Here is a 23,671-nt window from a genome sequence, read left to right as displayed (position 1 = left end):
AAATCTATTTAGGCTGAATTCTAATATACTCTTATATACGTATGTTTGTCATATTTTTGCTGTTGTAAAGAGAATAGGAAATGCAGATTATTTTGGTGTTGGGCAAGGCTATGTATGTCTGTGCACATGGAAGTCAGTGATTTATCTTTACTGTAGGTTAACTTCTTGCAACTATAGGGGGTGCTGTTCCGCATTAGCATATTTGTGTCTCCAAATTAAACTGCCTCGTGCTAAAATTCCTTGATCGTACAATATGCATATTATTGTTATTATTGGATAGAAAACACCTTCTAGTTTCTATAGAAGTTGGAATTTTGTCTCTGAGTGGTACAGAACAATTTCTACAGCACTTTTCATGACAGGGTTCAGATTTCAGAAATTTTTACCTCTGATCTGGGGTCTGTTTATAAGGCCACAGTGAATGCTATGAAGAAACCGACACTGCCTACGTCTTCCTCTGGGTGTCTGTACGTCATCACGTTTTCAATGAAGTCGATGGGACGTTCACAGCCATTATAAATGACAAAAATGTACAGAGACCGTCCTTTCTCAACTTGCGCCTCAAGCGTGAAGGCCATCGGACCTGCCTCGTTCCAAATCGTTTTCTAACCAGCAATATTTCTCCGGTCATGTTTTCAGTCGTTATAGTGTTGTTAAAAACATCATAATGTAGTTAATTTGAGCCGTTTTATATCAATTTATATCCGTTTAGTGCGATTTTGAGGAATTCTTTGTTGTGCGTTCTGAAGTTTGGACACGTTTTAGGGAGTCGGTCGTTGGTGGTGGACATTTCGAAGGACAGAGGACATCTATCGACCAAAGACGTTTATAACATAGAAAGGATACATTGCCCAAGAATATGATGGAAGAACAGCTCAAAGTAAGCAATATTTAATATGATAAACCGTGTTTCTGTCGAAATATTTTAAACGCATAATTCGCCATTTTGTTTGGTATAGCTTCACTTGGCCAACCCTGTATTGAAAAGTAAGGATAATTTTAAAAATGTAAATCCGCGGTTGCATTAAGAACTAATTTGTCTTTCGATTGCTGTCAACCCTGTATTTTTTAGTCAAGTATATGATTAGCTTTCAATTAAACTAGATCACTCTGATAGATGACGTCAGACATATTGAGGCTTGATTTCCTAGTATTTTTTATGTGTAACCACGTTTTGTATGGCTAAATATGCACCTTTTCGAACAAACTGTATATGTATATGTTGAAAATATGTTACAGGAGTGTCATCGGAAGAATTCTGAGAAGGTTAGTGAAAAAATTAATATATTTTGGCGGTGATTACGTTTTAGCGCTCTTTGGCGTGGAATCGATGCTCTGGTAACGTTTGTTCATGTGGTATGCTAACTTATCGATTTATTGTGTTTTCGCTGTAAACGCTTAGAAAATCTGAAATATGGTCTGAAATCACAAGAACTGGGTCTTTCCATTGCTATGCTTTGTCTATTTTTATGAAATGTTTTATGATGAGTAAATTGGTCATACACGTTGCTCTATCTAGTAATTCTAGTCGATTTGTGATGGTGGGTGCAATTGTAAACTGTGATTTCTACCTGAAATATGCACTTTTTTCTAACAAAAACTATCCTATACCATGAATATGTTATCAGACTGTCATCTGAAGAGGTTTTTTCTTGGTTAGTGGATATCAATATCTTAGTTGAGCCGAATTGGTGATAGCACCTGAAGGAGTAAGAAACTGATGGAGTTAGAATAGTGGTGTATTTTGCTAACGTGTTTAGCTAATAGATTTACATATTTTGTCTTCCCTGTAAAACATTTTAAAAATCTGAAATGGTGGCTTTATTCACAAGATCTGTATCTTTCATCTGGTGTCTTGGACTTGTGATTTAATGATATTTAGATGCTACTATCTACTTTTGAAGCTATGCTAGGTATGCTAATTAGTGTGTGGGGGGTGTGGGGGTGCTCCGGATCCGGGGTAGAGGCTCGTGAAAGGTTAATGAGTAATACAAATGTGATGTGACTGCAATGTGACAAATTATTAGGCCCTTAGTTGACTAAAATGGCCCACAGACAATAACTATATGAAATCATTAATCAAATGCCAAAAATGTGACTAAGACCTAATACTATTTTAGTCAAATAACTAAGACTAGACAAAAAACTAAAGGAGTGCCAAAATTCACATTGCTTCAGAGACCCTAAAATGGTTCCCCTATGGCAGGGGTGTCAAACTCCAAGGAGGGCAGAGTGTCTGTGGGTTTTTTGGGTTTTCCTTTCAATTAAGACCTACACAAACACGTGAGGGGAGTTGCAACAATTTCAACGATTTTACGGAGTTACAGTTCATATATGGAAACCAGTCAATTTAAATAAATTATTTAGGCCCTAATCTATGGATTTTACATGACTGGGCATGGGTGCAGCCAGTCTGGGCTGGGCTAGCGTGGTTACACTGGGTCTGCGGTTGGGAGGCCAGTTGGACGTACTGCCAAATTTGCTAAAACGACGTTGGAGGCAGCTTATGGTAGAGAAATTAACATTCAATTCTTCTGGCAACAGCTCTGGTGGACATTCCTACAGTCAGCATGCCAATTGCACGCTCCCTCAACTTGAGACATCTGTGGCATTGTGTTGTGTGACAAAACGGCACATTTTATTGTCCCCAGCACAAGGTCAGGTGGAGGGACTATTTTGGCAAAGGAGAAATGCTCACTAACAGAGATGGAAAGCTTTTTGTGTGTATGGAACATTTCTTTTATTTCAGCAAATTGTTTTATTTCACCTTTATTTAACCAGGTAGGCCAGTTGAGAACAAGTTCTCATTTACAACTGCGACCAGGCCAAGATAAAGCAAAGCAGTGCGACAAAAAACAACAACACAGAGTTACACATAAACAAACGTACAGTCAATAACACAATATAAAAGAAAAATAGAAAAATCTATGTACAGTGTGTGCAAATGTAGAGGTAGGCAATAAATAGGCCATAGAGGCGAAATAATTACAATTTAGCATTAATACTGGAGTGACAGATGTGCAGATGATGATGTGCAAGTAGAGATACTGGGGTGCAAAAGAGCAAGAGGGTAAGTAATAATATGGGGATGAGGTAGTTGGGTGTGCTATTTACAGATTGGCAGGTACAGTGATGGCAGGTACAGGTACAGTGATCGGTAAGCTGCTCTAACAGCTGATGCTTAAAGTTAGAGAGGGAGATATAAGACTCCAGCTTCAGAGATTTTTGCAATTCGTTCCATTCATTCCAGTCAGAACTGGAAGGAAAGGCGGCCAAAGGAAGTGTTGGCTTTGGGGATGACCAGTGCAATATACCTGCTGGAGCGCATGCTACGGGTGGATGTTGCGATCGGTAGGATAGTCAGTTTTATGGTTGTATGTTTGGCAGCATGAGTGAAGGGGGCTTTGTTGCGAAATAGGAAGCCGATTCTAGATTTTATTTTGGATTGGAGATGCTTAATGTGACTCTGGAAGGAGAGTTTACAGTCTAACCAGACACCTAGGTATTTGTAGTTGTCCACATATTCTAGGTCAGAACCGTCCAGAGTAGTGATGCTAGTCGGGCGGGAGGGTGCGGGCAGCAATCGGTTGAAGAGCATGCACTTAGTTTTACTAGCATCAAAAGCAGTTGGAGGCCACGGAAGGAGTGTTGTATGGCATTGAAGCTCGTTTGGAGGTTTGTTAGCACATCACCAGAGGAACAGAGGAGTAGGATAAGAGTACGGCTAAAGGCTAAAAGAACTGGTCGTCTAGTGCATTCGGAACAGAGAGTAAAAGGAACAGATTTCTGGGCGCGGAAGAATAGATTCAAGGCATAATGTACAGACAAGGGTATGGTAGGATGTGAGTACAGTGGAGGTAAGCCTAGGCATTGAGTGACGATGAGAGAGGTTTTGTCTCTAGAGGCACCATTTAAGCCAGGTGAGGTCACCGCATGTGTGGGGGGTGGAACAAAAGGACTAGCTAAGACATATTGAGCAGGGCTGGAGGCTCTACAGTGAAATAAGACAAAAATGACTAACCAAAACAGCAATAGACAAGGCATATTGACATTAGGGAAAGGCATGTGTAGCCGAGTGATCAAAGGGTCCAGTGAGTAGCTAGGCGAGCTGGAGGCACGGCGATTCAGACTGCTAGCAGGCTAGCAGATGGACCTCAGGAGGACGTCGCAACGGGAGAGCCTGTTGAAACCCCCTCAGGCGGTTACGTCGGCAGACCAGTCTTGATGGATCGGCGGGGCTCCGTGTTGGCAGCAAAGGGTACAGGCCAATTGGCAAAAGAGGTATTGAAGCCCAGGAATTGTCTGAAGGTTCTCTTCGCCTAGCCGGGAGATGGGCCTTGCTCGAGGCTAGCACCAGGCTAACTGGTGCTTGCTTCGGGACAGAGACGTTAGACAGGAGTAGCAACTCGGATAGCAGCTAGATAGCTGCAATGATCCGGAGTAAAGGTAGCTTGTGGTAGGAGCTTGTGGTAGGAATCCGGAGATGTGGTAGAGAAAAGCAGTCCGATATGCTCTGGGTTGAAATCGCGCTGTGCAGACTGGCAGGAATTGACCGGGCTGAGGCTGGCAGATGTCCGAGTTAACGGTGATGACCGCTAGCAGTGGCTAACTGACTACTAGCTAGTTAGCTGGCAATCTTCTGAAGGGGGTTCCAGTACTAAAGTATAAACAAATAGCAGGTCCATACCACATTGGGTGAGGCGGGTTGCAGGAGAGTATGATTAGTCCGTAGATGGAAATTGAGATTAAAAATGTTACAAATATATATGAACTATATACGAAGAAAAACGATATATACACAGGACGGGACAAAACAATCAGAACAGACATCCCACTGCTACGCCATCTTGGAAATGGGGACCAACACCTAAAACCTGGGACAAACACTTTATATGTTGCATTTATATTTTTGTTCAGTATAACTATTGACCTTAATTCATCAATAAAGTACAAGGGTGGAGCGAAAACCCGCGGACACTCAGCCCTCTGTGGAATGAGTTTGACACCCCTGCCCTATGGTATCGTTCTCAAGAACCTTATTTGGTTCCAACTTGCACCTTTATTTTTAATTGTACATTGAAAACCCAGAGCATCCATCCCCATTCTTCTTAACTCTGATGTTGAACTCGCTCTCACACCAACACTACTTAGTACTTACAGCTAGCTGTCTTGTCTATTTCCATCTCCTTCAGCTTTCAAGGGAGTTCTTGTTTTCACTGATTTGAAATCTCTTCAGATTTCAGGCTGAAAATTATAATACCTCTCTAACTAAATTAGACCAGGGCATGCATCTATCTCTAAGGTGTGCATGTGGTTATTTAATATTTGTCTGTTATGCGCTACACTATTGTGATCAGTGGTGCTCAGACAATTAACAGGTTTGCTGTCCTCCTCTCCCAAACGAACAGAGCTACGAAAGGGACCGCCTCCCCCCTTCATTGCAAAAGATGAAACATGTTTTATTGTCACATACACAGGATAGGTGCAGGAAAAGTGCAACACAGCCATCTGCATGTGTGAGAGGGAGAGATGGTGTGAGATGTTAACAGTCACATTTTAAGGTCAGATTTTAGTTATTTTATTTGTGCTCCGACAAGAACATTTGGACTCGGATAAGTAAAAGATTTGTGTTCGAACAAATGATTTTGTAGCACAGAATGTTTAGAAAATAGGGTTAATTTTCGGAGTCGTTCTGAGCCGTATGCAACTGCAGTGTTCCTCAGTTCTTGTCATTCTTACCACACATACACCCACCCAATTCCTGGTCCCTGGTCTCCCATTGGCTGCTTCCAGTGACCTGTGACCTGTATTTTCCCTGTAGGATCAAACACATAGTCCATGGAGAGCATGGTGAGGAGCAGACCGACCCAGCCCTGGCTGAAGGTTACCAGGAGGACGCAGACTGGCATGGAGACTACTACGATAAAGACGGTTATAGGTATGGAACAATCACACGTATTCTCACTCATACAGACACATGTATACTACACACACATTTATATTTGCATGTACGCACGCATGCACACACACAAAAACACAATCACACACACACTCGCTGACCAATAACTGAGAATGGTCTTGGAGGGGATGGCTTCCGTTTTGCGTGCTCCTAAACAACTGTGCTTATCTTATTCGTTTTTTCACATGTTTGTAACTTATTTTTTAAACGTATTTTGTACATAATGTTGCTGCTACCGTCTCTTATGGCCGACAATAACTTCTGGACATCAGAACAGCGATAACTCACCTCGAACTGGACAATGTTTTTTTCTTTAACGAGTCCGACGCAAAGGATATACTGCTTTCTTGAGAACTGGCCCAAATCCCTTTCATTTGTGTAAAGAAAAGACGGAGAAAAAGGGGACGGAGGTCGGGCTGCCTTCTGAGAATATGTAGGCAAGTGACTAAACCTCCACTACCATTCGTTCTATTGGCCAACGTGCAATCATTGGAGAAAAAAATACATAGTGGAGGTTAAATGTCCTGTTAAACTGTAATATCTTATGTTTCACGAGTCGTGGCTGAATGACGACATAATAATATAGACAGATAATATAGAGCTGGCGGGATATTCCATGCATTGGCAGGACAGAGAAGCTACTTCTGGTAAGATGAGGGACAGGGGTGTGTGTCTATTTGTCAATAACAGCTGGTGCGCGATGTCTAATATTAAAGAAGTCTCAATGTATTGCTCGCCTGAGGTAGAATACCTTATGATAAGCTGTAGACCACACTATCTACCAAGAGAGTTCTCATCTATATTATTCGTAGCTGTCTATTTACCACCACAAACCGATGCTGGCACTAAGACGAGCTGTATAAGGCCATAAGCAAGCAAGAGAATCCAGAAGTGGCGCTCCTAGTGGCCGGGGACTTTAATGCAGGCAAACTTAAATCCGTTTGACCTCATTTCTACCAGCATGTCACATGTGCAACCAGAGGAAAAAATACTCTAGACCACCTTTACTCCACACACAGTGATGCATACAAAGCAAACTCTCCCCCGCCCTCCATTTGGCAAATCTGACCATAATTCTATCCTCCTGATTCCTGCCTACAAGCAAAAACTCAGCAGGAAGTACCAGTGACTCGCTCAATACGGAAGTGGTCAGATGATGCAGATGCTACGCTACAGGACTGTTTGGCTAGCACAGACTGGAATATGTTCTGTGATTCATCCAATGGCATTGAGGAGTATACCACCTCAGTCATCGACTTCATCAATAAGTGCATTGATGACATCGTCCCCACAGTGACCGTACGTACATATCCCAACCAGAAGCCATGGATTACAGACAACATCCACATCGAGCTAAAGGCTAGAGCTTCCGCTTTTAAGGAGTGGGACACTAATCCAGACGCTTGTAAGAAATCCCGCTACACCCTCAAACAAACCATCAAACAGGCAAAGCGTCAATATAGGATTAAGATTGAATCCTACTACACCAGCTCTGACGATCGTCGGATGTGGCAGGGCTTGAAAACTATTAGGGACTACAAAGGGAAACCCAGCCGTGAGCTGCCCAGTGACGCAAGCCTACCAGATGTGCTAAATGCCTTTTATGCTAGCTTCGAGGCAAGCAACCCTGAAACATGCATGGGAGCAACAGCTGTTCCAGACGACTGTGTGATAACGCTCTCGGTAGGCGATGTGAGCAAGCCCTTTATACAGGTCAACATTCACAAAGCCACGGGGCCAGACAGATTACCAGGACGTGTACGCAAAGCATGTGCAGACCAACTGGCAAGTGTCTTCACTGACATTTTCAACCTCTCCCTGACCGAGTTTGTAATACCTACATGTGTCAAGCAGACCAGCATAGTCCCTGTGCCCAAGGAAGCGAAGGTAACCTGCCTAAATGATTACTGCCCCGTAGCACTCAGGTCGATAGCCATGAAGTGCTTTGGAAGGCTGGTCATGGCTCACATCAACAGCATCATCCCAGACACTCTAGACCCACTCCAATTCGCATACCGCCCCAACAGATCCAATCTCAATCGCGCTCCACACTGCCCTTTCCCACCTGGACAAAAGGAACACCTATGTGAGAATGCTGTTCATTGACTACAGCTCAGCGTTCAAAACCATAGTGCCCACAAAGCTCATCACTACGCTAAGGACCCTGGGACTAAACACCTCCCTCTGCAACTAGATCCTGGACTTCCTGACAGGCCGCCCCCAGGTGGTAAGGTTAGGCAACAACACGTCTGCCACGCTGATCCACAACACAGGGGCCCTCAGGGGTGTGTGCTTAGTCCCCTCCTGTACTCCCTGTTCCCCTCCTGTACTCCAACACCATCATTAAGTTTGCTGACGACACAACAGTGGTAGGCCTGATTAGCAACAACGATGAGACAGCCTACTATAGGGAGGAGGTCAGAGACCTGGCAGTGTGTTGCCAGGACAACAACCTCTCCCTCAATGTGAGCAAGACAAAGGAGCTGATCGTGGACAACAGGAAAAGGCGGGCCAAATGGGTCCCCATTGACATTGACGGGGCTGTAGTGGAGCCGGTCGAGAGTTTCAAGTTCCTTGGTGTCCACATAACCATCAAACTATCATGGTCCAAACACATCAAGACAGTGGTGAAGAGGGCACGACAACACCTTCAGGAAACTGAAAAGATTTGGCATAGGTTCCCAGATCCTCAAAAGGTTCTACAGCTGCACCATCGAGAGCATCCTGACCAGTTGAGTCACCGCCTGGTATGGCAACTGCTCGGCATCTGACCGTAAGGCGCTACAGAGGGTTGTGCGTACGACCCAGTACATCACTGGGGCCAAGCTTCCTGCCATCCAGGACCTATATACTTGGCGGTGTCAGAGGAAAGCCCCAAAAAATGTCAAAGACTCCAGTCACCCAAGTCATAGACTGTTCTCTCTGCTACCGCACAGCAAGCGGTACCGGAGCACCAAGTCTAGAACCAAAAGGCTCCTCAACAGCTTCTACCCCCAAGCCATTGGACTGCAGAACAATTAATCAAATGCCCACCCGGAATATTTACATTGACCACCCCCATTTGTTTTTACACTGCTGCTACTCGCTGTTTATTATCTATGCATAGTCACTTTACCCCTACATGTACAAATTACCTCGACTAACCGGTACCTGCGTACGTTGACTCGGTACCGGTACCCACTGTATATAGCCTCGTTATTGTTATTTTATTGTGTTACTTTTTATTATGTTTTACTTTAGTTTATTTGGTAAATATTTTCTTAACACTTTCTTCAACTGCATTGTTGGTTAAGGTCTTGTAAGTAAGCATTTCACTGTAAGGTCTACACCTGTTGTATTCGGTGCTTGTGACAAATAAAGTTTGATTTGATATGGTACCATTTTAGCCGGGCCGGTGAAATGTACCTCCATTTATGTTTTGGGTCATCGCTTCCCCTATGTTGTGTCTACATGGCCCCAAAACAGCTTAAAATGTTTGTACTTGTTTTGGGAACACATTTAATCAACTGCCAAAACCATATAGCCTTTTGTTTATGATTACAAAAATTAGGAAAAAATGCCAACATTTGCAGTAAAATGTTGATATTTTCACTTTCAAAGGGTTGTATTAAATACAACGTTCTTTTTTACACTCTAAAAAAGCTATATGCGTTTTCCCTAAAGTCTACTGATTACAATAATACATATGATATTATTTACTGTGTGACTTTTAAGAAATGTCAGGAAGCCTGCCCCATACACTACTCCTACACAGCACATGTGTGCCACAGATAGGGGAGCGGAGGTGGGAGGCCTGCCAGTACAGGAGCTTACCTCCAAGCCCTCCGGAGAGGATGTAGTCCATGCTGTCAGCGATTAAGGTCTGCGGTACACACACACACACACACACACACACACACACACACACACACACACACACACACACACACACACACACACAAACATGCACGCGCATAGACAGACACAAGTACAGACAAAGCTCGCACGCACACACACTACCCACCTCTTGAGATGGAAATCCAATCAGCCTTTACCTCATCCTCTCCATGTGGCCTTTGCCATTTCATATACACTAAATATACAAAGTATGTGGACACCCCTTCAAATTAGTGGATGTGACTATTTCAGCTACACCCGTTGTTGATAGGTGTATAAAATTGAGCACACAGCCATGCAATCTCCATAGACAAACATTGGCCAACATCATTGCCCGACCTCACTAATGCTATTGTGGCTGAATGGAAGCTAGTCCCTGCAATGTTCCAACATCTAGTGTAAAGCATTCCCAGAAGTGGAGGCTGTTATAGCAGCAAAGGAGGGACCAACTCCACATTAATGCCCATGATTTTGGAATGAGATGTTTGACGAGCAGGTGTCCACATACTTTTGGTCATGTAGTGTTTATGCAGATTAGATAGCTATCAGTTGAAGAGGGCTCTGAAGACCATAGCCTTCAGAATGCACCAGCACACAGATACACACACTCTGTACAGGGAATTCTGACATACACTACACTACATTGTTGTTTGTCTTTTGAAGTATAGCCAATACACCATGGATGATAATACATTCATTAGAATGTATTATCGGAATTACATTTTCCCAGAAATTAATAATTGTATGCCAGATTGCCAGAGGCAGTATGAAGTGGTACGCTCCCATGCACTTGCATGCACAGTATGGATTGTCGCATCACTCAAAGGAAATTAAGCTTGCTCGCCTGGAGAAAATCTTGCCACCAGCTGATCAATTTATTTGTGACTGAAGATTACTGTAATGACAAACACTTGTATGTTTCGCTCACTGAACACTCCCCCCTCCAACTCTCTCATTTCTCTTTCTCCCTCTCTCTTTCCCTCTCTCTCTCTCTCTCTCTTTCTTTCTCTCTCTCTCTGTCTCTCTCCCTCTCGCTCTCTGCCTGGCTACCATAGAATGAAGAGGAAATCTAGCAGCTCTCCATCTCCTCGACCAAAGAAGAGGAAGAAAAAGAAATCTGGTCGCAGAAGGAGTCGGTCAGTGGCCTCAATAGATGTAGAACTATTCTTCCTCAGTGATGAGATATGCATTATGCTGTTGTTACATTGCATTTGAATCGTTGCATATGTATTGTGTGTGTATTCCCTTTAAACCCGAAGATGGGCAGGGCCGTCGACACCGACGTGATGGTAGATACAGATTGGAATTGAAAAAGAGTAAGACAGCTCCCTGGTTTTCCATCAAGGGAGTGAGAGAGATTGGTCTGGATGACAGACAGAGAGAGAGAGGCAGTGCTACAGATGAAAGCGAGAGACCGACTGTAGGGAGAGAAGGACACAGGTGAATAGAGACATGTACGACACATAGACATCTCTGGCCGCTCTCAAGGACTCTTGGTGAGGAGAACTGGCAAAGCTACTAGAGGAAATGTAATGATGAAATGTAAAGAATAGAATGGAGGACTGGGTTCATTGTTCGCTTTGACAGTACAGACAATTCTCTGAAGAAATCATGTATGAGTGGCCCTGCTATATCATTAATAGTGGCAAGGTTAGAGGTGTGCTTTGCGACGTTTACTTAACAATCTTTCAATTCCTTCTGGATAAGCTTTATTGTGTAGGACTGCTCTTCTTTCGCTCTCTTCATCTCTTTCTCTCTCTCTCTCTTTCTGAGCTCTCTCTCTCTTCCCATGTCTCCTCCAGGTTCGACAGCTCCTCTCCCTCCCGCAGAGAGAAGAAGAAGAAAAGTGGAAAGAAACACAAGCGAGACAGGTGTGTATGCGTGTGCATGCACTTTTCATGAACATTCATCCTCTAGGTTACTCATAGAATGTGAGCATACCCTGATGCTTTTCAGACGGTTTGCGTAACAGGGGAAAGGTGCTCAGCTGAGGGACTTAGGGATAAAAAAAATCACAGCATAACTATCACAGAAAAAGAAAGAGGAGCACTCAGTTTCACCGAACTCAAGCTCTGCCATTATTCAGTACTGTACTTTCACTACTCACTTTCCTATAGGCCAAAATAGTATAGGAACCACAAATAAGCTGTGTTTTCTAGAAACAACAGACTATATATGACCGACCTGCTCGATTCGGTCTTATGTAGCAACATTTGAAAATGTGTTTATTACATTGGATAAAAGCAGAGACACAGAGCTGCAAAATTGTATGTCATACACTGCATTTGAGGAACAATGGGAAAGTAATTCTGCTTTGAAAGTTGATAAACTTGTAACCTCACTTTTGAGGAAATGGCCCTTGAATTTTTTGGTAAACCTACTGGAGAGCTCTTCTTTGTCTACACCCATTCAGCATCGTTCACCCCCTCTTAAGCTTTAGCACCACCCGCCTACGGATTCACATGTAAGGCCATGTACTAAACAACCAGAGATTTCAAGACTAAAACCTGGTTTATACTACATATATCGACAGTTGTCGCAGTGATATCATGAACATTATATTGTCGTCCGACATCAAACTTGTCGTTGTCGTTATGAAAAAGTATAAACACGAAAACTACAGACTGCATGACATCAGCAGCCTGGTGGTCCAAAATAGCTTCACTAGTATATGTTAACACCAATGAACCCACCCGTTTAAAAATTAATTGAGTTTATGTCAATCTAGCAAACCAGGCAACTATAATCAACTTTCTAAACAATGTTTTGGTCTGTTTCTAGCTTGATAGCTAGCTAGCGAGCTAATGTTAAGTTAGCTCATAATGACCTTATCATATAGCTGACAACGTCTTCACTGTAGCTCATTTGTCTTCATTATTACAGGAAAATAAATTCACAACAAGATCATAATTTCCAAGTTAATAGCAATCCAATTGAAGAAAATAGCTTACGGTTGTGAGTGTGACGAAATTAAAGCATTCTACGAGATAATTGTTTTAACTTGCACACTGTCTCGTTGGCCTAACGTTATGTCCTAATTTGACTTTGGTGCAGGTCATGTTCTTCACATTATCGTCTCTGGTAAACACATACTATATCAATTAAAATCAAGGTTTATTTGTCACATGCACAGGATACAGAAGGTGTAGTGAAATGGTTACTTGCATAGTGGAGTCTTTTGTTTAGACATGTAGCTAGCTAAACAATTAACCATAATTCCAACTCATAACTTTACTACCCTGCATGAATCTGCAGGTCGCTAACCAACCAGGTTCAATGTTAGCTAGCTAGCTAACAACCGGCTACAACTAGCAATGCAAATGGCTCCTGAGATAGGAATAATATTACTACAAAGATCATACATGTAACGTTAGCTAACGAGCCAGCCAGCTAACTTTAGCTAGCTAGCTTTGAATTGAAAACGACAAAATTAGAAACGTATAATATCTGAAAATTTTGCTACCTAGACTATCTTACTGGTATACATGGATGGACGCTTCTCCCTCTCTGTCACGGATGCCATGGTTGCCCTTAGTTTGAAGATGTAATCCGGAGACAGGTGTTTTATACAACAGCCTTCTGGGTGTTCTCTTTTCGACTCCCTCTGCATATTTGCAATCATACACCATCATTTTCTCCATCATAATCTTATTCCACCGGGCATTCCACTGATTTCAAAACTCAGTCCTCCAGAAAGTCGAGAGCAACACTTTTGCAGGTCTACTATGTGATATCTTTCAAAAAATCTGCGTTAGAAAGGATTACCTACACATACTGACCAGCTCATGTTATAGACAGAAACGTGCTACATGGCAGACCAATCCAAACGTATCTCTCGTCATGTCCAGCCCATCCATTATCTCAGTCAATCATGGCTAATGGAAAGGTTCCTGACTTTTTCTATGGCTAAACCAACTAGGCTCGTAATTTAAAACGTGTATTAGTATTTACAGATGGCGTACAAGTTTGTTATTAAGGCACATGAAAGTTCACATGTTCTAGATGTCATTTCTTCCAAAAAACGTAGTTTAAAAAAAAAAAGTTTATGTTCAAATGCCTCTCCTGTGAAGTAGTGGAGTTTGACATACGCCTATGTTTCCTAAAACGAGTCACATATTATTGATAAGGATATTGATACTCAAAGTGAGAAGTAAGATATTGGAGAGGATATTCTTCCAGCGCATTCATTCATTATTGATGATGTGTAATAATGTTGCTTATACTTTTCTTACGAAGCAATCCTCCTCCTCCGACAATAAAGCAATAATTATAGTGTCAGCACAAAATGAAAAAGAGAATGGATAGAGAGAGAATGAGAAAGAGAGCTCAGCAGAGAATAATACTGCTTCGCCCAGGGATATCATAAGGACAATAAGCAATTCTAAATAGCACATCCCTCCTCCTTTTTTTAAATTTATTTTATTCTCCTTCTCTATTTCTCTCTCCCTATCTCTATCTCTCTTTAATTCTCTCTCTCTTGTGGGGGCTAAACTCATTCTTCTAATAACCAAACCTGTATGAGAGCCGCAAAAGAAGAAAAATGAGCCTCTCACCAAATTGCAGAGCATCGCTGTTGCTGCCCCCCCCCCGCAAATAAACCCCCCCAACACTCCTACCCTCCTCACACTTATAAAACTCTCCTCCCCCCCCCCCCCTCCCACCTTTAGCCTCTCTCTCTCTCCCCTCCTCAGATTTCTCCAAACATCCACTGCATTGCAGGTATTGTCTACACATGAATAATGTATGGTTAGATAGGGGGAGAAGGAGGAGGTGGGTGCGTCCCTAGAGTTAGGTAGCCCCTTGTGATATGCTCTACTGTGTGTGTCTGTTGGGGCATTGGAGAAGGCGGTGGAGGGGAAGGGGAGCTTTTTCCAATGCAGTTGTAACAATCTGAACTGTAAGCTGCTATGGTGTCCACCAACCAATACTCACTTTACTACACCGCCAACATAGAAAAATCACTTTGTAACAACAGAAGATTACGTTTTCTTTGGTTTGTGCTCCCATTTGAAGTATAGCATAGCATTGTGTATTCCTTCAATTAGGAGAAAAGGAGGGAGGAGAGCGATAGAGGAGGGTGTTAATAATGTAGGGTTCTAAGACTTGATGGTATGAAGATAGTCAAGAACAAAAAAGACACAGACTTGAAAACAAGTTCAGGTTTTTTAATAACGACTGGTCATGGAAAAGAGCATTACAAGCATATGCTTTTGTCTGAACACACTATATAGAGGAGGCTCTCCCTCCTGACATCCTGTGGGATCTCTGCCTAAACAGAAGCATAAATTACAGTAGGCCAACCCAATGTATACATTAGACCCACATTCCTTGTCTTACGAGGGTGGGTATTTCTAACACTGATGTCCCCCCAGCTAAATCTCTCCAGTTCAGGGGCGGCAGGTAGTCTAGTGGTTAGCCGAAAGGTTTCTGGATCGAATCCCCGAGCTGACAAGGTAAAAATCTGTCGTTCTGCCCCTGAACAAGGCAGTTAACCCACTGTTCCCTGGTAGGCCGTCATTGCACATACGATTTTGACTTGCCCAGTTAAATAAACGTAAATAAAGGTAAAATTAATAAAAAATAACAAATAAAATAACCTAAGCCATAATGGTGGTGGGCTAACAGACTCCCAAAGGCCCCTTGACTCCTGAGGGTCGACCGGCATTCCTCCAATAGACTGAACAACTCACAAGGGCACAAAGGCACAGAGGGTGTAGTCTACATGGTAGACTGTATGGTTAACATAGGCTACTATTTGGTTATAGCCCTATAATAAGAAGAGCACTATCAGGGGACATTGTGTTTGACAATTGATGGGAGTAAAATAAATGAAAGGCGAAGCCTCCTTAGAGACCCCAGTCTGTTCTCTCTGGTGGAACAACATGGTTTACATCCCAAATGGCACCCTATTCCCTATTTAGTGCACTACTTAAATAGGGAATAGGGTACCATTTGGGAGACCATGTGGTCTCATAGCCTAGACGCTACAACAGTTCTTCACTGGCCCTATATTACTCTGACAGCTTTATTAGTCTCTTTCTCTTCACTAGCACAGACCTGACATAGTTTTTGTGTTCCTCTCTCCTTGTGGTACATGTGCCAGGTGTATTATGTGTATGTGTCTATGTCCACATAAGGTGAATACAGTGTCGTGTAAAAAGAAGGAAAAGAAGAGCTTTTGTTGTCCAGTCTGACTTATCACCGTGGCAACAGTAGTGTGAACATACTAAAGACTTTGAAGTACTGTATATAGTCAGTCAAGCATATATATATATCCCCTCATTATATATCCCCTTATTAAGGTCTAGAGAGATGGTCAGGCTAACTGGAGTTCAGTGTGTGTAACAGAGGTGTAAAGGTTTTCTTCCTGAGGTGAAGGAGAGGACCAAAATGCAGCGTAGCCAGTGCTCAACATGTTTAATTCAAGAACAAGTGAACACTACAAACAACTTACAAAATAACAAACGTGAAAACCGATACAGACCTATCTGGTGCAGAACACAGACACAGAGACAGGAAACAAACACCCACAAACTCCCAACACAAAACAAGCCTCCTAKATATGAGTSTCAATCAGAGACAACGACTACCATCTGCCTCTGATTGAGAACCCACACTAGGCTGACATAGAAACAGACAAACTAGACACACAACATAGAATTCCCACCCAGCTCACGTCCTGACCAACTAAACACATACAAAACAAGAGAAAACAGGTCAGGAACGTGACAAGAGTTTAATAATTTGAATAAAAATAACATATGCCATTTAGCAGACGCTTTTATCCAAAGCAACTTACAGTCATGCGTGCTGGCATTTTATGTGCGGTGGTCCTGGAAATTGAACCCACTATCCTAGCATTGCAAGCACCATGCACTACCAACTGAGCTACAGATGACTCAGGTTTCTCTTTCTCTGTAGGTCGACGTCTGTTCCAGGAGAAAGGGAGATACAGGTGGGGATACAACCACATCACATAGGTTTACAGTCAGGACACTAGGTCAATGACTGCTTGTTACAGTGCACGTACCTTGTTACCTGTTTTAAAGAAGATGCATCAACGTGTTTCCCTTTTCAGATCCGGTAGCCCAAAGAACAAACAGAAAGACAAGAACAAAACCAGAAAGAGGTAATGATCCCTCTTTTCATAATATAACAATAATGGACCCTGAACTGAGAAGATCTGACTGAACTGAGAAGATGTTAGATGTTTCGTAGACTTTAGTTGCGTATACAGTTGAAGTCGGAAGTTTACACACTGAGGTTCTACAAAAATATAACCGTTTTGGTCATAATGACCATCGTTATGTTTGGAGGAAAAAGGGGGAAGCTTGCAAGCCGAAGAACACCATCCCAACCGTGAAGCACGGGGGTGGCAGCATCATGTTGTGGGGGTGCTTTGCTGCAAGAGGGACTGGTGCACTTCACAAAATAGATGGCATCATGAGGAAAGAAGATTATGTGGATATATTGAAGCTACATCTCTAGACATAAGTCAGGAAGTTAAAGCTTGGTTGCAAATGGGTCTTCCAAATGGACAACAACCCCAAGCATACTTCCAAAGTTGTGGCAAAATAGCATAAGGACAACAAACTTAAGGTATTGGAGTGGCCATCACAAAGCCCTGACCTCAATCCTATAGAAAATTTGTGGGCAGAACTGAAAAAGAGCAAGGAGGCCTACAAACCTGACTCAGTTACACCAGCTCTGTCAGGAGGAATGGGCCAAAATTCACCCAACTTATTATGGTAAGGTTGTGGAAGGCTACCTGAAACATTTGACCCAAGTTAAACAATTTAAAGGCAATACTATCAAATACTAATTGAGTGTATGTAAACTTCTGACCCACTGGGAATGTGATGAAAGAAATAAAAGCTGAAATAAATAATTCTCTACTACTATTCTGACATTTCACATTCTTAAAATAAAGTGGTGATCCTAACAAACCTAAGGCAGGGAATTTTTACTAGGATTAAATGTCAGGAATTGTGAAAAACTGAGTTTAAATGTATTTGGCTAAGGTGTATGTAAACTTCCGACTTCAACTGTAAGTATAATATTTGAAAGAAACAGACAGTATCTAAATAAATGTATGCATGCCACAAGCTTGAATGTGACATGGTGTCAGTCTTGTTTCATTGAAAACGCTTCAATAGATTTCATGACTGAGTTGCTGAATGTGTCTGTATGTCTGTCATTGTGCGTGTGTGTGCTGGCAACTCTGTTGTGTATGTGTAAATTTACGTGCGTTTGTGTGTGCTCGTGTGTGCATGCATGCATGCGTCTGTCCGAATGTTTTTGTTTGTGTGCTTGCGGGCGTGTACTCGTCTGTATGCGTGTGTGTCTCTGAATGTACGTGTGTCCCACAGGTCCCCAGTAGAGTCCCCCAGTAGGAGGTCTCAACGTAGAGGCAGCTGCTGTAGCTCCCGAAGTGCATCACACTCCTCCACAGGCCACAGCCCCTCCAAGTCCCCCAGCAGGTAGGACTCCCATTACCCCCCCCCCCCCCCCCCCCCCCCCCCCCCCCCCCCCCCCCCCCCCCCCCCCCCCCCCGGGGGGGCCCCCCCCCCCCCCCCCCCCCCCCCCCCCTTAGATGCATGCCTTCACTGTTTCACAAACCCTTTAATCATACTCTTCTTGGTCTATTGATGTAACACTGATTCAAGGTTTGCAACAGCTTTGCTAGAGATCCATGATTATTATTTGATCAGAATGTAGTTGACTGTAGTTCAACTCATGACTGACCAGTTGAAAAGGTAATGATAGCCTAGACTATACTGTTGAGACTTAAACAGTCTATACGTAGCTGGTATAGTATAATATACTCTTGAGTCTGTGTCATTTCAGCAGCTTGGTTCAGTACTCCTGTTTGTCCGTCTGTCCCTCCAGGCCCAACTCCAAGCACAAGACAGACGGACACAAGGCCTGTGTGAGCCCGTCCCCGTCTCCCGGTCCTGGCGGTCCTGTCCTGTGGCACAACGGGCACCCCCACCAAGACCACGCCCGCAACGGCAAAGCTGGCAGACTCAACCACAACCACGTGGCCGAGGGCAACAAAGGGCAAGATGTATGTAGTCTCCTCTATCTCGCCCCGACACCTCCCTAACCCCCCCCCACATTCTAATCTACACTCAAATGGTAACCTCCACACTGTCTCCCTCTCCTATGAACATGATTTATTTTCTTTGTGTCAGTTTGTGACATTATCTCCTCTTTATTTGGTACTATTATAGAATGACTCTTCTTTTAGTTATTCCTGTTTTTGCAGGGTAGTTTTACTCTGTATATCTTCCAACCACTTTTGTCCTCCTGTGCAATCTTGCTGCCACTAATTATTTCTGGCATTACTTTGATACTTATACCATCTCAACATTCCTTTGACGTAACTGGTTAGAGGGAGGGATGGATGTTTGAGTCATACATACGTAAGAATGAGTTTGCTGTGGCCTCATCCCAGATCTGTTTGTGCTGCCTTGCCTCCTATGGTCATTTCCACACCAAGACAGCACAAACAGTTCTGGGACCAGGCTAAGTTTGCTGGAGATAAGAGAAAAAAAATTAAGACTGACTATGATCAATTAATCTCTGGCCCAAGTGAGTGTTTGCATGGCACATGTTATGTATCGTACAATGATAATATGGAGGTTTAGTATTAGGGTGTGTCCTAAATGACACCAGATTCCATACAGTGCATTTGGAAAGTATTCAGACCCCTTGACTTTTTTCACATTTTGTTACGTTACAGCCTTATTCTAAAATGTATTTTTCCTCATCCATCTACACACAAACCCCCATAATGACAAAGTGAAAACAGATTTTTAGAAATTTTTTAAAATGTATTAACAATAAAAAACAGAAATACCTTAAAAAACAGAGTCCACTTGATAAATTAAATTGATTGGACATGATTTGGAAAGGCACACACCTGTCTATATAAGGTCCTACAGTTGACAGTGCATGTCAGAGCAAAAATCAAACCATGAGGTCGAAGGAATTGTCCGTAGAGCTCCAAGACAGGATTGTGTTGAGGCACAGATCTGGGGAAGGGTATCAAAACATTTCATTGAAGGTCCCCAAGAACAGTGGCCTCCATCATTCTTCAATGGAAGAAGCTTGAAACCACCTAGAGCTGGCCGCCCGGCCAAACTGAGCAATCGGGGGAGAAGGTTTTTGGTCAAGGAGGTGACCAAGAACCCGATAGTCACTCTGACAAAGCTCCAGAGTTCCTCTGTGGAGATGGGAGAACCTTCCAAAAGGACAACCATCTCTGCAGCACTCCACCAATCAGACCTTTATGGTAGAGTGACCAGACAGAAGCCACTCCTCAGTAAATGGCACATGATAGCCTGCTTGGAGTTTGCCAAAAGGCACCTAAAGACTCTCAGACCATGAGAAACAAGATTCTCTGGTCTGATGAAACCAAGACCAAACTTTTTGGCCTGAATACCAAGCGTCACGTCTGGAGGAAACCTGTCAGTATCCCTGCGGTGAAGCATGGTGTTGGCAGCCTCATGCTGTGGGGATGGTTTCAGTGGCAGGGACTGAGAGACTAGTCAGGATTGAGGAAAAGATGAACGGAGCAAAGTACAGAGATCCTTGATGAAAACCTGCTCTCGAGCAGAGAAGAATGGGCGAAACTCCCCAAATACTGGTGTACCAAGCTTGTAGCATCATATCCAAGAAGACTCGAGGATGTAATGTCTGCCAAAGGTGTTTCAACAAAGTACTGAGTAAAGGAATACTGAATACTTATGGAAATGTGATATTATTCTTTCTTTTTTAATAAATTTGCAAAACTGTCTAAAAACCTGTTTTTGCTTTGTCATTATGGGGTATTGTGTGTAAATTGATGAGGGGAAAAAATTATTTAATCCATTTTAGAATAAGGCTGTAACATAACAAAATGTGGAAAAAGTCAAGGGGTCTGAATACTTTCCCGAATGCACTTTATATACAGGATAGTGCACTACTTTTGACCAGGTCCCATATATAGGGAATAGAGTGCCATTTGGGACGGAGCCTCAGGGTTTGCTAATGAATTGGAAACTCTTTGGTTTTTGTTAGGCAGCAAGCTCCTGCAGTGATGAAGTAGTGAGAGCTCACTTCTGAATCAGTTTAGCCAGGGAAAGGAAACAAATAATAGCTTTAAAGTTTGCTTTTGCTACAGCTCCCCCAAATGTAATAAAATATGAAACAGGAGGATGCTTATTTAAAAAGTACTTATTAATAGTTCTCCACTGTTTTATTTCTTTGATATGCTATAGAGTTTAGGACATTTTGTAAATGTTAGTCAAAAGTTGTCATTTGATCATGCTGATGGTAATGCTTGATAACAGCCATCAATGAAACCATCTGTAGCTGACTGATCTAACAAACAAAGATGGATGTAAAAATGTAGGTCTCAACTATGCTATTTTTACATCTGAACTCAACCAGTTCTATCTTATGTTGTCATATGAGAATGATATTATCTGGTTTGGCCTGTGAGATTGTGTGGTGATTTGATCTGAACCTAATTTATGAAATGTCCAATACTTCTAGTTTACACACGTGATTGGTTTCAGTTTGGTTACGCGTTCAGCTCTAGTGCCACCAAATGCCTCAGTACAGTCACTAAAGTGGATACAATTGCTCAGAACAGAATGAGCGACAGAGAAGTCATTGCTGTACTGGTACAGTAGCAAGAATGRTAGGTGTATAAAAAGTGAATGTATAATTGCTAGGTATTTATCACTGAAACTAACCAGACATCTTGTCTAGTTTACTCAGAATTGATTTTGTCTTCTGTCATTCTTATTCCTCCCTAACTGTCTCGTTTGGAACTGTTTCCATGCTTTGGCTCCTTTGAAAACGGTAACCCCTCCTAATCTGCTTTATTTTGATCTATCTGTGAAACAACCACAAAGAACGACAGACTGACTGAACTGTTATGTTTTAAATCACTATCTTTCAGTCGTCACCATAGTCTCCCTACTATAGATGGCTCATTAGAACTGAGGTAGCATTTTGCGTTTGAATCTAACTGAACCTAACTACAGCGCCTTGCCAAAGTATTCACCCCCTTGGTGTTTTTCCTATTTTGTTGCATTACAACCTGTAATTTATATGGATTTTTATTTGGATTTCATGTGATGGACATACACAAAATAGTCCAAATTGGTGAAGTGAAATGAAAAAATTATTTGTTTAAAAAAATTATAAAAATTTAAAACGGAGAAGTGGTGCGTGCATATGTATTCACCCCCTTTGCTATGAAGCCCCTAAATAAGATGTGGTGCAACCAATTCCCTTCAGAAGTCACATAATTTTTAGATTGCATACAGGTGGACTTTATTTAAGTGTCACATGATCTGTAACATGATCTCAGTATATATACACCTGTTCTGAAAGGCCCCAGAGTCTGCAACACCACTAAGCAAGGGGCACCATCAAGCAAGCAGCACTATGAAGACCAAGGAGCTCTCCAAACAGGTCAGGGACAAAGTTGTGGAGAAGTACAGATCAGGTTTGGGTTATAAAAAATATCAGAAACTTTGAACATCCCTCGGAGCACTATTAAATCCATTATTAAAAAATTTAAAGAATATGGCACCACATCAAACCTGCCAAGAGAGGGCAACCCACCAAAACTCACAGACCAGGCAAGGAGGGCATTAATCAGAGAGGCAACAAAGAGACCAAAGATAACCCTGAAGGATCTGCAAAGCTCCACAGCGGAGATTGGAGTATTTGTCCATAGGACCACTTTAAGGCGTACACTTCACAGAGCTGGGCTTTACGGAAGAGTTGCAAGAAAAAAATAAGCAAACATGTTTGGTGTTCGCCAAAAGGCATGTGGGAGACACCCCAAACTTATGGAAGAAGGTATTCTAGTCAGATGAGACTAAAATTGAGATTTTTGGCCATCAAGGAAAACGCTATGTCTGGCGCAAACCCAACACCTCTCATCACTCCGAGAACACCATCCCCATAGTGGTGGCATAGTGGTGGCAGCATCATGCTGTCGGGATGTTTTTCATCGGCAGGGACTGGGAAACTGGTCAGAATTGAAGGAATGATGGATGCCGCTAAATACAGGGAAATTCTTGAGGGAAACCTGTTTCAGTCTTCCAGAGATTTCAGACTGGGACGGAGGTTCACCTTCCATCAGGACAATGACCCTAAGCATACTGCTAAAGCAACACTCGAGTGCTTTAAGGGGAAACATTTAAATGTCTTGGAATGGCCTAGTCAAAGCCCAGACCTCAATCCAATTGAGAATCTGTGGTATGACTTAAAGATTGTTGTACATCAGCGGAACCCATCCAACTTGAAGGAGCTGGAGCAGTTTTGCCTTGAAGAATGGGCAAACATCCCAGTGGCTAGATGCGCCAAGCTTATAGAGACATACCCCAAGAGACTTGCAGCTGTAATTTCTGCAAAAGGTGGCTCTACAAGGTATTGACTTTGGGGGGGATGAATAGTTATGCACGCTCAAGTTTTCAGTTTTTTTGTCTTATTTCTTGTTTGTTTACCAATAAAAAATATTTTGCATCTTCAAAGTGGTAGACATGTTGTGTAAATCAAATGATACAAACCCCCAAAAAATCTATTTAATTCCAGGTTGTAAGGCAACAAAATAGGTAAAATGCCAAGGGGGTGAATACTTTCGCAAGCCACTGTAACAGTGTGCTCTGCTAACAAAACAACAGACATCATTTAGACCAAAGGCAATAGCCATTACTGTTTCACTTTCACTGCTGACTAAGCAACTAAATGGGGTGTAGAGCAGCGTCCAAAAACATTCTGTCTAGAATAATGAATGACAGATGATGCTATCTCCTTCAATTTCCTTTC

General features: G+C 42.5%; 1 protein-coding gene across 1 annotated transcript in view; it reads left to right on the top strand.

The window, feature by feature from the left end:
* The window catches only part of srrm3 (serine/arginine repetitive matrix 3), a 159,293-nt gene that overhangs the window by 124,254 nt on the left and 11,368 nt on the right, over positions 1 to 23,671 (top strand). The window contains exons 4-9 of the mRNA XM_070449254.1: positions 5,822 to 5,938; positions 10,891 to 10,971; positions 11,638 to 11,716; positions 16,888 to 16,964; positions 18,205 to 18,315; positions 18,725 to 18,902. Of these exons, the coding sequence (XP_070305355.1) occupies positions 5,822 to 5,938; positions 10,891 to 10,971; positions 11,638 to 11,716; positions 16,888 to 16,964; positions 18,205 to 18,315; positions 18,725 to 18,902 (643 nt within the window). The remainder of the gene's footprint in view (positions 1 to 5,821; positions 5,939 to 10,890; positions 10,972 to 11,637; positions 11,717 to 16,887; positions 16,965 to 18,204; positions 18,316 to 18,724; positions 18,903 to 23,671) is intronic.

This window comes from Salvelinus sp. IW2-2015, linkage group LG20 (genome assembly GCF_002910315.2).
Source record: "Salvelinus sp. IW2-2015 linkage group LG20, ASM291031v2, whole genome shotgun sequence".
In the NCBI taxonomy this organism is placed as follows: Eukaryota; Metazoa; Chordata; class Actinopteri; order Salmoniformes; family Salmonidae; genus Salvelinus; species Salvelinus sp. IW2-2015.
The sequence above is the reverse complement of the archived record's forward strand: the minus strand, read 5'-3'. Positions and strand labels throughout refer to the sequence as shown.